Source organism: Bactrocera dorsalis, chromosome 4, assembly GCF_023373825.1.
Source record: "Bactrocera dorsalis isolate Fly_Bdor chromosome 4, ASM2337382v1, whole genome shotgun sequence".
Lineage (NCBI taxonomy): Eukaryota > Metazoa > Arthropoda > Insecta > Diptera > Tephritidae > Bactrocera > Bactrocera dorsalis.
Window position 1 is genome coordinate 70320604 of NC_064306.1, and position 18807 is coordinate 70339410.

Here is an 18807-nt window from a genome sequence, read left to right on the forward strand (position 1 = left end):
TATAATATCCCTGAACATTTATATAATTGCTCCAACAATCCTCCAATCTGTGAAGTGAGAAAGCGGAAGGTCTGCAAAATATGTTTCAACAGCCGTCATGTCCTCTTCATTTTATGAAAAACGCTTGCCATGCATAAAGTTTTTGAGTTCTGGAAACAAATAAAAGTCGCTGGGGGTGTCAAATCTGGTGAACACGGTGGATGCTCCAACAATTCAAACTTTAATTCTTTAATTATAGCCATTGCCAAAATGCTCTTATGAAACGGTGCATTGTCTTGTTGAAAACGAATTTTTTCTTCTGCACACCGGGTATTTTTTCACAAATTTTTTCCTTCACCTGATCCAAAAGCTGGCAATATAATTCAGAGTTAACTGTTTTAACAGTTCGCAAGTAATTCACAAACAAAATTCCTCCCGCATCCCAAAAAACTGATACCATAACCTTCTGGGCGTTTTCCGGGAATGTATCTTAAATTTAATATAATCTGAAAGACATTAATTTGCGCTTCAAAGTTTAGTCTCGGAAAAGACTATGTAAGCTTGAAATCAATTTTTATTTAAACAAATTAAACTCTGAATATATTATAAAAGAATACTCAACAGAAAAAATAGTGAAAAAGAATCGAAAATCACTTTCAAACTTTTATATTTCATTTTTATTGCTATTTCATTTCAAATTCCACAAATTATATCCCCACAGAGTGTCGAAGCAAACACGAAGGAAAATTTGTTTTAAAGACGGAAGGATTGGCGTAAGACCTTCATTAGTTCTAATGAAGTGAAATCACTTTTCGTATGTAAAACAAGCGAAACACAAATACTAAAGTACACAATAAATAAAATTCCACAAATTGTTTGTAAACAATGTTGAGCCGAGTAAAGGCTTTGTAGGCGGGGCAGTGGAAAAGCTGAAAAGTGAGGTAAGACGGAAGAGCAGTGGCACAGCGCAGAGCTTTCCCGAAACCTAAATAAACAGCAGCGATAACTTTGACACTGAATACTGGCTGCCAAGCGCCAGTAGAAACAACGAACACAGAAGAAGTTATAGGAAATCAAACGCACACACCCTCCTTAACACACACACAAAACCAAATAAATACAAATATAACCCCAAAATTCTCATTTGCCTCGATAGAAGGAGCACGAAATGAGAGCGTGAGTGGAGCGGAGAGCGCTGAAGTGAACAAAGGCAGCAAAAGACAAATAACAAGATTTTAAATATTAAATGAAAAATCCCAAAAACAAACATGCCGAAATTATTGTAAAACATGTTGCTAAAACAACAACAATAAATATTCAATTTGCGTTTAGTTAAAACGAGGCGCCGGTCGACGGTGGGGACACGTCAAATGCGGGTTAAGCGTTTTAGCCCAACACACACATATGTGAACATATATCTTTGCACGTTTGTAAATATGTATATATCCTCTGTGTATGTATATACTCTCATATATATGCTTGTGCCTTGAATTCGCGCGCAAAATTAGTACAGTAATTTCTGCTGAAGACTGAGTAATAGCATGCATAGGCAACGAAATTTGTACAATGCGTATAAAATTATAAAAACAACAACACCACACAATAACAGCTAAATTCAAGGCTAAGAAACATACTACATATGAATATGTCCCAAAAGAGTTTACGACTCTTTGACTTTGCGGCGGGGCTAAGTACGTGTAAATGACTTTTTGTGGCAAATGTTTACGAAGTTAAGTGCGGCGGTGAGGGAAAGTATATGAATTCAAATTGCCACTTAATTATTGAGAAGTTTCCAAGGAAGATTGGCGAAACCGATTTAGCTATATTGTGGTATTTTATGCTCTGCCCAATCCTTAAAAAGGAAGACCCCACAATATGCGCCAACTACCGTGGGATAGTCCTCCCTCAACATCGCGTGTAAGGTATACGGCAAATGGATCTGGCGGTGAACGAGGGCAAGTCGAAATATCTCCTGTCATCAAACAAACAGTCATCGCACTCGCGACTAGGTCTATCTTGGAACCAACATTAACACCAACAACAACGTCAGCCTCGAAATTCAACGCAGAATATCTCTCGTCAACAAGTGCTACTTCGGGCTAAGTAGGCAATTGAGAAGTAAAGTCCTCTCTCGACGAACAAAAACCAAACTGTAAAAATCACTCATTATTCCTGTCCTGCTATATATAGAGGTTTTGCGAAAGATATCGAATTCGATTGAACAATGAGCTATAGGAGGTATACGACGATATTGACATAACTCAGCGAATTAAAAGACAGCGGCTACGCTGGCTAAGTAATGTCGTCCGAATGGACAAATACACTCCTACTCTGAAAGTATTCGACGCAGTACCTGCCGGGGGAAGCAGAAAAAAAGGAAGACCCGCACTCTATTGAAAAGACCAGTTGGAAAAGGATCTGGGTACGCTTGGAATCCCCAATTGCAAAAAGGAGAAACGACTGGCGCGCTGTTGTTAACTCGGTTATAACCGCGTAAGCGGGTTCTACCCCAATAAAGTAGAATTGAAAATTTAATCAATAATGGAAGTTAATGAGTATTTATCGAAAAATATAATGGAAAGCTCTGAGTACGGAAAATGAAACCGAAAGTTTCAGATCCCAGAAAACTCAAAATCAAAATTCAACTCGGTTCTGCAGTGTTAGATTTTGCTAAAAATATATGTTGAATTTTGCCAACTTTGGACTTGGACTTGAATAGGGATGGATAAGACTTTCCCTTATCACGTGCTAAAAAGCTTAAGTCAACATATACTAGTAATCGGAATTTCATAGCACAACTGTGCAAGCTGACTTCACACTTACACCCTGTCAAGAAAGTATCGGAAATTCTTCATTTCTCCCTCTCATCTCCCGCTTATATGGAAGACAGGTAAACCTACTGGTTGCCAGATTGCGCTAATTTTTGGCATCATAATTAAGGACAGTTGTACCAACCAAGGAAAGAAAAATTACCTGTCTTCCATATAAGCGGCAGATTTAAATGAAGAATTCCCGATAATTTCTGGACAAGGTGTATACTTACGCTCTATTGTTCAGTCGTCGTCGAGACAGACACGAAAATATATTACACATGGCCATGTTGTTAAGATAAATTAGCGCTGAACGAAATTTGTTTATCATTATGAATGTTTTGTGGTATTAAAGGGATTTTTCATAATTTATATATGGAGCCCATATTTGAACACAGTTCGTATTAGTAACTGATAAAATATAAGATTAATGGAATTCTCTCATAAGTAGTTGTTTTATTCGTGCTCAAGTAAGTTCAACGAGTAATGAAGAATTCACTCTAAAACTGTTGCAGCTTCTCCGTACTCACTGGTATATGAAGTGTGGTTGATAACCACATTTGAGATGAATTTTCGCCTACGCTTGTGTACTGATTTGGAATTTGGCTGACAAATGCTCCGTAATTTTATTACACACAGCCCTCCTCAGCTTAAATTATTTGTCTTTATCACTAAATCGATAAAAATTGTAAAAAAATTCAACAAATATCCCTCACCTTTTTCGACAGTATTCCAAACTTCTGAAAACTTGATTTTTTTTTTCAAATCAACAAAACTAAATTTTATTTTTATCAAATGACAATATTTACCTATTAATTATATTAATAACTTAAATCATTTGAATATATTTAAAAAACATCAACTATTGGTTTCAATTATATACTCTCCTCGACAGTGACGTCTTTATAAAGTTGATTGTATAGAAACCAGCCAATGTAATACATTATATACGTTTGAATGGATACTGAAAAATGTGGTGTTGGATTAACATCTTCAAGCAAGGCAGTATTGACAACTAAAGCAACATTATTTGTGGCTCTTGGTAAAATATATTCGGAAGACTTTCAAAAACTTTGAATACATCCTGGGAGAACACCGCTGGACCTCGCAAACTATCAAGCCCTGCAATAAGTTCTGTTATAAAAATTATAAAAATCAAACTATGCAACACGCACAGTTTTTGTTGAACCTAAGAGACAAAGATTCTTAGAGACTCTCCAACTTTCTGCGGAATATTGAACAATCCATCATCTACAGCTTTAAAATCAGGAATATTGTGTTTAAGCCACTAGTTTTTAGTTGTTACCTTGTCAGCTGGAACAGATCCTTGCTGAAGTCTTCAATGCTCTCCATTTAAGAGAGTATTGCTTAACTGCTTTACCACGCCCTCTAAGCCATCCTCCTTGTACACTTTTGCCCCAGTTTTAATCCCTTCGCAGAAGTGAAGTTGAAGTGTTTGCAATAGATTTCTCACCAAGACCTGTGAAGTGCTTTATAGCTGCTGATAGTGGGTCAACAAATATTTAATATTGCAGTTGCTTTCTGGGGCAAATAATGGAGACGTTATTCTGATAATACTACTATTAAAAACAACTATCTTATCTGTTTGAGTAATTAAAAGGCCAATAAAGTCCGGTCTTCCTAGACCCTTGTCAGTTAATGTTAGAAAAGGGAATTAAGTAATTTACTGAACCTAAGGGTCTGAAGCCGTTAGAATATGAGCCCATGTCGGGTTCACTCGGTTAGTCCAAGGTGTCACTATAACGGCAAAAATTAAAATATTAGTGATTACAATAGCAGCTACAGCCAATCTACACAGAACTGAAGTGATCGAGTCGAGCCCGTTAATTAGCACTCACGATCAATCTATGAGAAATGAGAAGTATTTTCTTTAATGATAAAGAAACTATAAAAATAGTTATCAAAAATCCGAAGAATATAGTTGTGCCCGATTATTTGAACGAGAACTTCTTCGTGGCCGCGCTCGAGGAAGGTTTGCGTACAATCCAGGTGACGGTTAGAGAAATAACTTTCGAATGGGCCACCAAACCCGGTGATAATTACTGCTCACGCATCTATCGCGTCGCAGTCGCCTATGAGCGTCTAGTTGACGCTGATAAGCCGCCAGTACAAGAGCAACGGTCGTTAATCGTCAAATCTGTACCGTTTTGAAAGACACCGTTTCCTTGAAGATGTAGGTGTTTTTCTTAAGGAAAAAATTACCTATTTGGATGTATTGCCACGGCTGCAAGTACTTGTGCCGTGTCCGAAATTCAGTGCCATGTTAGTATACCCCATAAAATTGTGGAACATTTCTCATAATTTTTTATTTTTGTAAAACAATTGAATGTTTTAAAATGATTTGCTATTTTTTAGTATTTTTTCTCAATTATGATTTCTTCTATTCTGCCCAGCTGCTATTATGCAACCAAATCCCCCATTAACACTCTTGTTTTTTCTGACTTGAAGACTGAAGGTTTTAGGGTTGCGCCACGACAGAACCAGCTCGATTGGACACACTGCGAATTGCTGCATGCCAATTCAATGATTTTAGCCCAGCGAGTAAGTATATTGAAGAGACCTAAATAAGCTTTTTTTTTATACCATTATCATACTTGCTTTATAATGGGAGTTATTCAGAAAGGAGCTGCTAGAAATGTAGTAAAGATGTCCTTTGTGCAACAAAAACAATTTAAATGTTCCAAAAAAGTAAGGTTTTCAGGGATAGTATGAATTTAAGCTGAGGTGTTCATGTCTCATTTGGTATAATATAGGGTGATTTTTTAAGAGCTTGATAACTTTTTTAAAAAAAAACGCATAAAATTTGCAAAATATTTTTGAAGATAATTTCATTTAAATGTTGACCGCGGCTGCGTCTTAGTGGTCCATTCGGAAAGTCCAATTTTGGGCAACTTTTTCGAGCATTTCGGCCGGAATACGAATTCTCAAAATGGCCATAGAATCGCGAGCTGTGTGGCATGTAGCGCCATCCTGTTGAAACCACATGTCAACCAAGTTCAGTTCTTCCATTTTTGGCAACAAAAAGTTTGTTAGCATCGAACGATAGCGATCGCACCGTAACGTTGCGTCCAACAGCATCTTTGAAAAAATACGGTCCAATGATTCCACCAGCGTACAAACCACACCAAACAGTGCATTTTTCGGGATGCATGGGCAGTTCTTGAACGGCTTCTGGTTGCTCTTCACCCCAAATGCGGCAATTTTGCTTATTTACGTAGCCATTCAACCAGAAATGAGCCTCATCGCTGAACAAAACACGCGCGCGAAACACATTTCGAACCGAACACTGATTTTGGTAATAAAATTCAATGATTTGCAAGCGTTGCTCGTTAGTAAGTCTATTCATGATGAAATGTCAAAGCATACTGAGCATCTTTCTCTTTGACACCATGTCTGAAATCCCACGTGATCTGTCAAATACTAATGCATGAAAATCCTAACCTCAAAAAAATCACCCGTTATATACATATATATGTATCATCTATAGGATCCCGACATCTCCAAACGCTTGGTCGACGGTATGCTGTGCGAGAAATCTATAATGAAGTCTGATTCCTTTAAGCAAATTTTTGGCATTTCCCTGAAGTACTTGGCCAACAATAAAGCCGAGTGGTCCGGTTTTGAAAAGATCGCACAAAAATTGCACCATTTCAATGACAATTTCAATACCATATGCGAACACTTAGCAGATCATCGTGAAGGCGATCGTTTCGTTGTGATGAATCATGGTGATCTCACGGTATCAAATATCATGTACGCCTATGATGATTCCAAACAACCCAAGAAACCAACAAGCGCTATTTTTGTAAGTTCCACTGAAATCCAAAACTGTTTCATTTCATTTCAATAACTCATTCTTGTTTTATGAACTTTCAGGTCGATTTCCAAGTTAATTTCTGTGGCAGCCCTGGCTGCGATCTAAACTTCTTTCTCAACACCAGTGTTCAACTGGATTTGCTGAAGGAAAGACGCGAAGATCTCATAAATGTCTATTATAAGACATTCAAGGAGACGTTAGAGTATCTTCATTACGAGAATATACCAACTTTGGAAGATCTAAAGTACGAATTGCGTGCTTGTGAATTTTATGGTCTTTTCGCTATGTTCGGTTTTCTGCCCATACTTATTATGCCAAAGGAGCTATCCGGTGATAACAGTATTGAAACTATGGTAAATGAAGAGAACGTTCGTGCAAAGTACCAAAAAGTATTTACACAAGAACGTTTACAACCACAGCTGAAGTATGCCCTGAAGCGCTTTGATGATTTGGGTGTGTTGCACGAGTTTTAGCTAATTTTTAATAATGGGTACAACTACTTTATGGGTGCTGGGAACATGTAAATATGTATATATTAATATAGAATATATGAAATTTAAATAAAATCTTTAGACATGACTACAGTAAAGAATGTCTAAAGTAATTTCACCAAAAATATAGAATAAAGATATACAAGGTCTGTCGCAAAAGAAGCAGAACTTTTTAAATATAACTGTTTCTGATGGCGCCACATATTGGTGGGTATATGAAATAAAAAGTTTGATCTTTTGTTGACATTTCGTAAAAATTTTAAGACAATTGGACTACAATCGATGTTATCGATCAAAATGTGACAGCAGCTTTTGGTCATCGATCGTAAAATGCATTTTGAACAAAGAGCAAATATTAAATTTTGTTTTAAACTTGGGGAAACGTTTACTGAAACATTTCAAATGATGAAAAAGTTTTATGGTGATCAGTGGCTATCCCGTAGTAATGTGCATGAGTGGTCGTGAGAAGGTCGTGAGGACGAGAGCCATCACCGAAAAAAAGTCGTCTTCAGAAGTCAAAAATAAAGACAATGCTGATTTGTTTTTACGATTCCGAGGGTACTGTACACCGAGAGATCATCCCACCTGGCCAAACGATTAATGCTGTGTTTTACCTTGGTGTTATGAAGCGTCTTTTGTCACTCATTCGTCGTGCTCGACCACAATACCGTGAGGCAGGGCCCTGGCGTCTGTTGCACGATAATGCGCCGTGTCATCGGTCGACGCTAGGCACTGACTTTTTGACAAAAACTCCATATTTACCATTAATCACCCACCCTACTCACCTAATCTGGCACCCTGTGATTTTTATCTATTTGGGAAACTTCATTTGCCCATGAAAGGACACTGGTTTCAGGACATTTCAGCTATCCAAAAGGCGACGACCGATATTCTTAAGAGCATTCCGAAAAATTACCTTAAACACTCATTTTAAATGCTAATTGACCGGGCTAAACGCTGTAACGAAGCAAAAGGAAACTACTTTGAATAAAAAAATATAACTTTTGAAAACTATTAATTTTTTGTTGTTTTTTTTTAACAGTCCTGTTTCTTTTGCGACAGACCTCATATATACATATATATCAGTACTATCACGGCAAAGAACATGCAATTCCCCTTTCATTATTTCCTTACCTGTAACACTTATAAACTCATATCTCTCATCTTCTCATAATTTGCTCAAGTGCTTATTTTTTCCTTAATCATTAAATTAAATAAACAACAAATATTTGCACATATTACTACTTATATACCAGTACTCGCACTATCAACGACCTTCACTTCTCATTTCATTCTTTTCTTTCCTCTCCTACTTGTGGTATACACATATATTTGTTTCTCATATGATGAGAGTCATAACGGAATTGCTGCGTATTGCAAGACAAGCAAGTAAAGGTTATATTTTTCTCTCTTTCTCTTATTTGTTCGGGAAACCGTAGTACTCATATGCAGTTATCAAATTTTACTCTCAACTTGGCGATCAGCTTTACTACCGCAACGATTCAAACAAACAATATAGCTACAAGCTCAGCTAAACCCATGTATGTATATTATAGTATGTACCTCACATCAGTCACTATGGGCACATAATAATAATGCTTTAGAAATATTTATAGTATAGATATAAATGTCTGTTTAAAAATCGAACAGCATGAGTCTTTCCCAGTCTGTCATATACTTTGATAGAATTTACCTAAGCTGCAAATAAATTCATAAAAATATTTTATGATCACATTCCCATATTATAATTATGACCTCATAACCCTTCATACTTAAGGAGTTATGATAATCCAGATTGCAAAGGCAAAAATTTAAATATAGTATGTACAAGTCAATAACGAAACTTAACCAGCAATTATGCATGCTTCCTTCAAGGGCCGAGGCACGCCAAATCTCATTGATTTTTTCATTACTAAAATTTAATATTATTATATGTGCATAGAAAGCGGTTTGGATATAACCTCTGACCATTCACCAGTACATTTGACGCTATACGAAAGTGTTGTTGTTAAGGAACCTCAACTTACGCTAACAAATAAACACACTGACTGGGAGTACTTTGATGCCATCCAATGTTGATAGTCACGTAAAAATAAGTTGTAATCTCGAGCTAGATAATGAAATCATGAGTTTGACAAATACAATTCTATATGCAGCCTGGAGTAGTACAGCAATTAAAATAAATGTCACAGCAGGTCAAGATCTCTACCTGACAAAAGTTAACAAATTGGTTAAAAAATATAACTCTGAAAAGTTTATCTAATGACTATAGAAATGATTATTCACTTTGGAAGTGTACAAAAATGTTTCTCGACAAGTAACTCAGCATCATCCAATCAGAAAAGCATGGGCATGGACCAAAAGCGATATAGAGAAAGCAAATGTTTTTTTCGGAATACCTTGAAAGTTTCTTCAAACCTATGACACATCCAGAAACGGAACCTCATGCTTATGAAAATTATACCGAAATTGCTATAATAACTAATGATGAGGTATGTGGAGAAATAAAAAAAAAAACTGAAGTCTAAAAAATCACCTGGGTTAGACCTTATTACCAGTGAAATACACAAAAAGCTTGCTCACAGCGTTATATGCAAAATTATTGCTATAATGAATGCTACTATAAATCTTCACTACGTATCTAAAGGGTGATTTTTTAAGAGCTTGATAACTTTTTTTTTTAAAAAAAAAAACGCATAAAATTTGCAAAATCTCATCGTTCGTTTATTTGAAACGTTAGATTGGTTCATGACATTTACTTTTTGAAGATAATTTCATTTAAATGTTGACCGCGGGCTGCGTCTTAGGTGGTCCATTCGGAAAGTCCAATTTTTGGGCAACTTTTTCGAGCATTTCGGCCGGAATAGCCCGAATTTCTTCGGAAAAATGTTGTCTTCCAAAGCTGGAATAGTTGCTGGCTTATTTCTGTAGACTTTAGACTTGACGTAGCCCCACAAAAAATAGTCTAAAGGCGTTAAAATCGCATGATCTTGGTGGCCAACTTACGGGTCCATTTCTTGAGATGAATTGTTGTCCGAAGTTTTCCCTCAAAATGGCCATAGAATCGCGAGCTGTGTGGCATGTGAGCGCCATCTTGTTGAAACCACATGTCAACCAAGTTCAGTTCTTCCATTTTTGGCAACAAAAAGTTTGTTAGCATCGAACGATAGCGATCGCCATTCACCGTAACGTTGCGTCCAACAGCAACGCATCTTTGAAAAAATACGGTCCAATGATTCCACCAGCGTACAAACCACACCAAACAGTGCATTTTTCGGATGCATGGGCCGTTCTTGAACGGCTTCTGGTTGCTCTTCACCCCAAATGCGGCAATTTTGCTTATTTACGTAGCCATTCAACCAGGAAATTCCTCATCGCTGAACAAAATTTGTCGATAAACACATTTCGAACGCGAACACTGGGGGGGGGGGGATTTTGGTAATAAAATTTCAATGATTTGCAAGCGTTGCTCGTTAGTAAGTCTATTCATGATGAAATGTCAAAGCATACTGAGCATCTTTCTCTTTGACACCATGTCTGAAATCCCACGTGGATCTTTCAAATACTAATGCATGAAAGTCCTAACCTCAAAAAAATCACCCGTTATTTTATTGGAAAACTGCAGAGGTGATTATGTTCAATAAACCTGATAAGACAGTGCCAGCATACCTCTCCTGCCAATACTTTCAAAACTTTTGGAAAAACGGCTTGCTGTGCGTATTAACAAGATAATTGAAGAGAGGAAGCTGATACCGATGCATCAGTTTGGCTTTCGAAAAAATCACTCCACTATTGACCAAGTACATAGAATAACTCGAGTCATTGAAAATGCCTTTGAAGAAGAAAAAGTTTGATCGGCCGTTTTTCTCGACGTGTCTAAAGCCTTTGGTAAAGTTTGTAATGGCGTGCTCCTAAACAAAATTAAAATGCTTTTTTCAAAAAAATATTACAATATTTTAAAATCATTCCTTTCGGACTATTTTTTCTGTCGAATTAAACTTGGAGATATGTACTCTGATTTAAAGGAAATAAAAGCTGGTGTTCCTCAGGGTAGTGTGTTAGTACCCATCCTTTACCTACTCTTTACGTGCGATCTACCACACGATGACAATTGTATAACAGCAACATTATATCGGATTAAAGTAGAGGGGATAAAGAAAAGTTTCCTCTGTTAAAAAGTGAAAAACGATTTTACATAATTTATGTCTTTCGACTTGATGTCTAAAAGGAACTATTATTTAACTAATAAACTAAAGCAAATAGTGAAAAGTGAAAAGTGATGACGTGACTAAAACTACTATTATTTGCCAAAGTGTGTTATAAATGTTGATAAGTAAAAAACAGGTGAATTATCTAACTTCCCGCAAAACAAACAATAGCAGTTACAGCCAAACTGTACTCAACTGAAGTGATCGAGTCGAGCCCGTTAATTAGCACTCACACTCAATCTATGAGAGATGAGAAGTATTTTCTGTAATGAAAGGGCCCTGTTATCGCTGCCCTTTTACAACTGAATTGCAAGTGTGAATATGCTCGTCTATAAAAGCGCATTATTTGACCAAGCAAATTTTAGTTTAGTGAACTGCGCAGAACATTCTGGTTTAAGTGATTGTTCGGAGCTAAAAGCTGTTACAAATAAAAAAAATAAAAACTAATTTATTTTCAATAAATAAAGAAACTATAAAAATGGTTATCAAAAATCCGAACAATATAGTTGTGCCCGATTTTTTGAACGAGAACTTCTTCGTGGCCGCGCTCGAGGAAGGTTTGCGTGCAATCCAGGTGAGGGTTAATGAAATCACTTTCGAATGGGCCACCGACCCCGGTGATAATTACTGCTCACGCATCTATCGCGTTGCAGTCTCCTATGAGCGTCTAGTTGACGCTGATGAGCCGCCAGTACAAGAGCAACGGTCGTTAATCGTCAAAGCGATAACGGTTACAAAAGAAACACGTTTCCTTGAAGATGTAGGTGTTTTTCTTAAGGAAAAAATTACCTATTTGGATGTATTGCCACGGCTGCAAGTACTTGTGCCGTGTCCGAAATTCAGTGCCATGTTAGTATACCCAATAAAATTGTGGAACATCTCTCATTTATTTATTGGTTATTGTAAAACAATTGAATGTTTTAAAATGATTTGCTATTTTTTCGTATTTTTTCTCAATTATGATTTCTTCTATTCTGCCCAGCTGCTATTATGCAACCAAATCCCCCATTAACACTCTTGTTTTTTCTGACTTGAAGACTGAAGGTTTTCGGGTTGCGCCACGACAGGACCAGCTCGATTGGGCACACTGCGAATTGATCTTGCAACAAACGGCGCGCCTGCATGCCACTTCAATGATATTAGCCCAGCGAGTAAGTATATTGAAAAGGCCTAAGTAAGCATTTATACCATTATTGCTCAGCATATAACGGGAGTTATTTAGAAAAGAGCTGCTGGCAATGTAGTGAAGATCTCCTTTGTGCAACAAAAACAATTTAAAAGCTCTAAGAGAGTATGGTTTTCAATTAACTAATCTTTTAAAGCAATTAATCTTATTTTGGAAACAATAATAAATATCTGGAAGTATATATTTAGCTGCAGTTATAGTTAAAATTTAGATCCTGCAATAGAATTTTTTCATTTTTATGTAAATAATTTACAAAAATCGCAACAAATCATATGTATGTATGTAATGTTCGCAACATCCTGCGTGATGCTGCCAAGCAGCAATCTCGAGGATTAGCGTCAGTTGGCGAAGAAGAGCAAACGCAGTGGATAATCTATTTTTCTATTCAATTAATTACCAATTCATTTAAACTTTTATAAATTATAAACAACATTTGATATTTAATAAATGTAATAATCACTTTTTACATGTATATATATATCATCTATAGGATCCCGACATCTCCAAACGCTTGGTCGACGGTATGCTGTGCGAGAAGTCTATAATGAAGTCTGATGCCTTTCAGCAAGTGTTCGGTGTTACACTAAAGCAGCTAGCCAACAATGCAGCCGAATGGCCCGGTTTTGAGAATATCGCACAAAAATTGCGTCGTTTCAATGATAATTTCAAAAGCATAAGTGCACGCTTATCAGATCATCGTGAAGGCGATCGTTTCGTGGTGATGAATCATGGTGATCTCACGGTTTTAAATATCATGTACGCCTATGATGATCCCAAGCAACGTAATAAACCAACGCGCGCTATTTTTGTAAGTTCCAGTGAAATTCACAACTTTTTCATTTCATTCCATTAATTCATTCATGTTTTATGAACTTTCAGGTGGATTTCCAACTTAATTTCTATGGCAGCCCTGGCTGCGATCTAAACTTCTTTCTCAACACAAGTGTACGTCTAAATGTGCTAAAGGATCGACGCGATGATCTCATAAATGTCTATTATAAGACATTCAAGGAGACGTTGGAACATCTTCATTACGAGAATTTACCAACTTTAGAAGATCTAAAGTACGAATTGCGTGCGCGTGAACTTTATGGTCTTTTCGCTATGTTCGGTTTTCTGCCCATACTTACTATGCCAAAGGAGCTATCCGGTGATAACAGTATTGAAACTATGGTAAATGAAGAGAACGTCCGTGCAAAGTACCAAAAAGTATTTGCACAAGAACGTTTACAAGCACAGCTGAAGTATGCCCTGAAGCGCTTTGATGCTTTGGGTGTGTTGGATGAGTTTTAGTTAATTTTTGATATTGGGTGCAACTACTTTTTGGCTATTGGGAACTTGTAAATATGTATATCTTAACATAGAATATATGAAATTGAAAAAAAATCTTTAGACATGACTCCAATAAGGAAATATGTATAGTCGTACTACCTCATATGTCAGTGCTATCACGAGAAAGAACATACAATACTCCTTTCATTACTTCCTTACCTGTTCCACTTATCTACTCATATCTTTGTTTCTCATAATTTGCTCAAGTGCTTATAGATATTTCCTTAATCATTAAATTAAATTATTTTTTCTTTTAAATAATGACGACAAGAACAGATATTTGCACATATTACAACTCATATACCAGTACTCGCACTATCAACGACCTACACTTCTCTTTTCATTCTTTCCTTCCCTCTCCTACTTGTCGTATACTCATATATTTGTTTCTCATTTTATGAAAGTCATAACGGAATCGCTGCGTATTGCAAGTCAAGCAAGAAAAGGTTATATTTTTCTCTCTTTCTCATATTTGTTCGGGAAGCTGTAGTACTCATATACAGCTTATCAAATTTTACTCTCAACTTTGCGATCAGCTTTACAACCGCAACGATTCAAACAAACATCGCTACAATCTCGGCTATACCCATATACATATACCGCACATTAGTGACTAGAAACACATAATAGTAACCCTTTAGGTACCCTTATTTATAAAAGAAACAAAAATTGTTATTTTTTCAATTCGCAAGTAATAAGGCTTTACGTAATATTCTCAAATAAACCATCCAGTTTAAAGCACATATTGCTTAGAGCCTTTTGTTTTTGCCGTTTGAAATTTTCTGGAGCATATATCACCACCAAATAGGTCTCTTTCACTTCTTCCAAGCACTTAATCTGTCAAAAATATGTAAGTAGAATTCTCAAGGTCTTAAAACTGTCTGTGGTATTATCATTTACAACCAGTACAGTACAGTTACAGTTGTCAATAACAACTATATGTGACAACTTTTTACAAGCAGTTGTTTTACAGACTATCTTTATTATTTTTATTTTTGTAAAAATATTAATTCGAAATTAAGGACGTTGAAAAAACCGAGGTAAACGGTTACCTTAATTGATTTTTTACAAGGGGTATAAATACTAAAGTAACTACACATAAGATGACTCCAAGTGATAACTACAAAAAGCGTGTTTGAAAAAATTATGCAAATAAATTAAAAAAAAGTTTTGATTAAAAATATTTGTTATTTATTAAAGCAACATGTACGTCAAAAGGGAAAAATCTGATCTTTTAACAAAGGTTAAAGGGAGTGAATAGTAATAAATTAACTAACTGTGATGTGGCACTTTACTGAAATAAGTAAGTACTAAATCTGATAATCGAATCAATATTTAGTTGTGATTAAGGATGGCAACGATTAATCATTTGATTAAATTAATCGATTGTTTTCATTCAATTTACGATTTAATTGCATCGAAACACCTTTTCTAATTACAATAATTGAAAGCCCTTTGAGTGAGGGGCCAAGCTTCAGCAGCAAGAAACCGAATGAAAGCAGCATGAGAGAGCTATCCAGCTGTAGCAATAAAAATCCGCAACCCCTCATTTCTAAAGTCTTCCGAAATATTGAAAACTTTTCGCTTCATGGCGAACCAAAAGCTGCAGCATGGATAGTGGAAATGGTTATCAAGGATAATCTACCTTTTGACTTTGTTGAAGGTATATTAAAATACTTACATAACAAAACAAATTGATAATTAATGACACTTTTTGTTCATTTATTTTTTAAAATGTAAAGGCTACTTAAGTTTCATGAAGCAACATTTTCCTCTTTACAAAGTCCTAACAAGAAATACCATCACGGCTCACATTGAAAAAATGTACGATGAAGAAAAAAAATGTGTAGCGATGCTAAAAACTTTTTCATATTTGAGATTAACGACAGATATCTGAACTGATGTAGAAATGAATAGCATGCTTGGTGTGACCATTCATATTGTAAATGGGAGGAAGCAATTTAATGGAACAATTGGCGTTTATAAATAAACGTAAGCACATACTGCATCACATATATCGAAGATCTCACTGCTGCTTTGAAAGACTTTTCTATTGACGAAAAACAAGTAATGGCTGTAGTGACCTACAATGGTGCAAATATCGTAAAAGCAGTACATGATTCATTTGGCAAAAAACGCCATATCCATTGTTTTGCATACACCCTCAATTCGGTATGTGAAAACTCACTGAACAGTCCTGAAGTAAATGCAGTTGTTGTAAAATGCAAAGAAATAGTTAAGTGGCTAAAAAGAAGTGTTAAAGCTGATGATCTTCGAAATATGCAAGCTGCTGCCGGAGTAGCTGAAGGCAAAATGCTAAAGCCAATTTTGGACGTGAAAACACATTGGAATTCGACCTACTACGTGCTTGAACGGTTCATTAAACTATGTTCATATATTAACCAAATACTGACATCGAACATTCCTTTTTGCTAGCTGCATCAATATTACTCGACCCGAGATTCAAAATAATTCATTTCAAAGACCCATTAGCGTTGCCCCCAGTTATAAAGTTTTTACGTACTGAAATAACAGTTGCAGATGATACTATGGAAACGGGCAGCGAGTCGTCAGTGGAATCGGTAGAGAATGAGTTTGACCTCTGGGCTCCTCACAAAACTCCAGTGCACAAAAGAAGAAGGAAGGACAACGATTTTACATCTCCACAAGATAAATTGAGCTTTTATTTGAATTGTCAGTTATTAGAACTAAGTCGAAACACTATTGATGCTTGGGAAGAAATGAAAACCGTTTACCCAAAACTGTACGGACTTTCAAAAAAGTATTTTCATCTACTTGGTACCTCAGTACCAGCTGAGCGGCTTTTCTCAAAAGCGGGTGCAACTGCGACCGAAAAACGCAATCGTTTGACAACAAAACGTTTATCGAAATTGCTTTTTCTTCAAACTTGGTTGAACAGAGAATACATTTTCTTGACTTCAATGAATATATGTATTTTCATTTAAGCTAAGACAAATGAATTTTTAATACGATATTTTAATTTTATTTCCGTTTTTGTTTTTGTGTATATACCAACATAATTTGAGTGTCTGAAATAAGAATATAGTCTCCAATATTTTATTGGTTTTATTTTTACGCAAAGTTGCAAAACGTAGTCTTTCAAGCAAGAGGCAATTGTTTTACTTTAAGATTGCTGTACACATTTTGAAAAATTTCATGTCATTGTGCTACTTTACTTCAAATATAGGCCATTTTCTCTTTTAGGATATGTCTGGGACTCTGTGATAGACCGGTATAATACATGATTCGGCGCTGAAACTTGGTGGTGGTCTTTATGCAATTTAGTATTATTTAAAAACATTGGTATTAATCGATTAATCGATTTTTACATTAATTGCAATTCTTTTTTTATATCTTGCAATAAATCATTTGATTTTTTAATATATTAAAAAAAATAGTTTGCCATCCCTAGTTGTGCTATAGAATTGCTAATGACGAGTAATATAAAAGGAATTCAAACTAAAGGCTAACGGTTACGGCAACGCTTCGTTATTTTATTTACTATCTTTTAAGTTTCATTAAGCATGATTATAAAGCTAAAACAAAATTCTAAAGTTCTTCAACTGTGCGACATTTAACAATAATATTCTTTGTGGCTGGCAATATGCAGCGTGATCTAACCACGATTGTCACTTCAAAAACAACCCGCATGACCACTGCTGCTGTGTTCAACAACCAATATATTGTTGTTGGTTTCTCGTGCTGCTTTGTGCCTCGTACAGCACAATGTCTTTGCTGCCACTACCTATTGCCCTCGCTGATCAAGATCATTGGGCTTATTGATCGCAATGCAAGATTAAAGTCAGCGCTTACTGTCGGCAGAAATAACGGTCTACGGCGCAAAGGGTGTAGCATGACGAATTAAAAATGTGGTATTTGCTGTTTTTTTTTTTTTGTTGTGTGAGCTACTCCTTGGTCATCCAAGGCAGGATATGGCTGTAATCGATTGCCAATTATTTTTTGTCTCCAAAGTGCTATAGCAATTATTGGTGGCGATAAAGAATTCTGTATTGATTTTAACTCTAAATGTCCCTGATGAGAATAAGATAGAACAAAGGTACTTCCAGCGACAATATTTTGGCCTTATGGAATGCATTCTTTGATATCGAAGCATTTATATAGTTGTTTTTTTTTTTTGTTTTCACTTATTATTTTCACATTCACATTCAAAGCTGTCGTTGTTGTACTAATTTCCCAAAAACTTTTGAAAAGTGTTGATATCCCGGTTCTATCCGATTACTATCGCTTTTTTTCATTTCAGAGCGTATGTACTTGCCTTAATCTCAAACTCTCTGCTAAAAGTCAAAGCTTTCATTTAATGGACATTTATAACTGATTTTATATCTTAGTGTGCAACTACGCTGGTTGGAATATATCATTTTCTGGAAACAAAATATTCCATTCCGTATTTAATCAATGTTGTATCGGCATAAAGTAGAGGGGATAAAGAAATTTTACATCATTTACGAGGTTTGACAATTAAGTAATGAGACTGATTTTATTGTCGCGCTTGTGGTAAACCTGTGACCTTGAAATTCCCTTTCTCTTTTTTCGGCATCCCTCCCCTCTCCATTGATATATGTACCATTGCTCTAGCTTGTTTAGTTCACCTCCTGCGTCAAGTTGAGTAGCCGTATGTTTGTAGGGCTCGTCACGAAAATGAAAAAACGAAATCAAGAGCAACGCATCGCGATAAAATTTTGCGCCAGATCGGGCAAAGCAGCTTCGGAAACGTACGCTAAAATTGTAAGAGTGTATGGTGATAGTGCTCTTAGTCGTGCCCAACTCACAATGGTTGTCTCCGCGCGCCCCCCGCCCGAGAAAAGCTCGCATGAGCAAGTCGAAGGTGAAAACTATGATTATTGCCTTTTTTGATAGCCGTGGAATCGTCCACAAAGACTTCGTTCCACCGGGGAAAACTGTGAATCAAGTCTACTATTGC

The 18807-nt window shown here is 36.2% G+C and overlaps 1 protein-coding gene and 1 pseudogene across 1 annotated transcript; both read left to right on the forward strand.

Moving 5' to 3' along the window:
• The first annotated feature begins 4664 nt into the window (after nt 1-4664).
• On the forward strand, nt 4665-7578 carry LOC125778415 (uncharacterized; annotated as a pseudogene).
• Nucleotides 7579-11674: 4096 nt separating this feature from the next.
• On the forward strand, nt 11675-14587 carry LOC125778121 (uncharacterized). Its single transcript, XM_049454562.1, has 4 exons — nt 11675-12175; nt 12309-12477; nt 13003-13320; nt 13392-14587. The coding sequence occupies exons 1-4, from the start codon at nt 11805-11807 to the stop codon at nt 13803-13805; spliced, it is 1272 nt and encodes a 423-aa protein (XP_049310519.1). The 5' UTR covers nt 11675-11804; the 3' UTR covers nt 13806-14587.
• The last annotated feature ends 4220 nt before the right edge of the window (nt 14588-18807 follow it).

What these genes read in the sequence shown, in the direction of transcription:
- LOC125778121 (XM_049454562.1), top strand. Translation starts at nt 11,805, where the DNA reads ATGGTTATCAAAAATCCGAACAATATAGTTGTGCCCGATTTTTTGAAC. An exon ending in CAATGATATTAGCCCAGCGA is followed by an intron (nt 12,478 to 13,002) that starts GTAAGTATATTG and finishes TATCATCTATAG; the next exon opens with GATCCCGACATCTCCAAACG. An exon ending in AACCAACGCGCGCTATTTTT is followed by an intron (nt 13,321 to 13,391) that starts GTAAGTTCCAGT and finishes ATGAACTTTCAG; the next exon opens with GTGGATTTCCAACTTAATTT.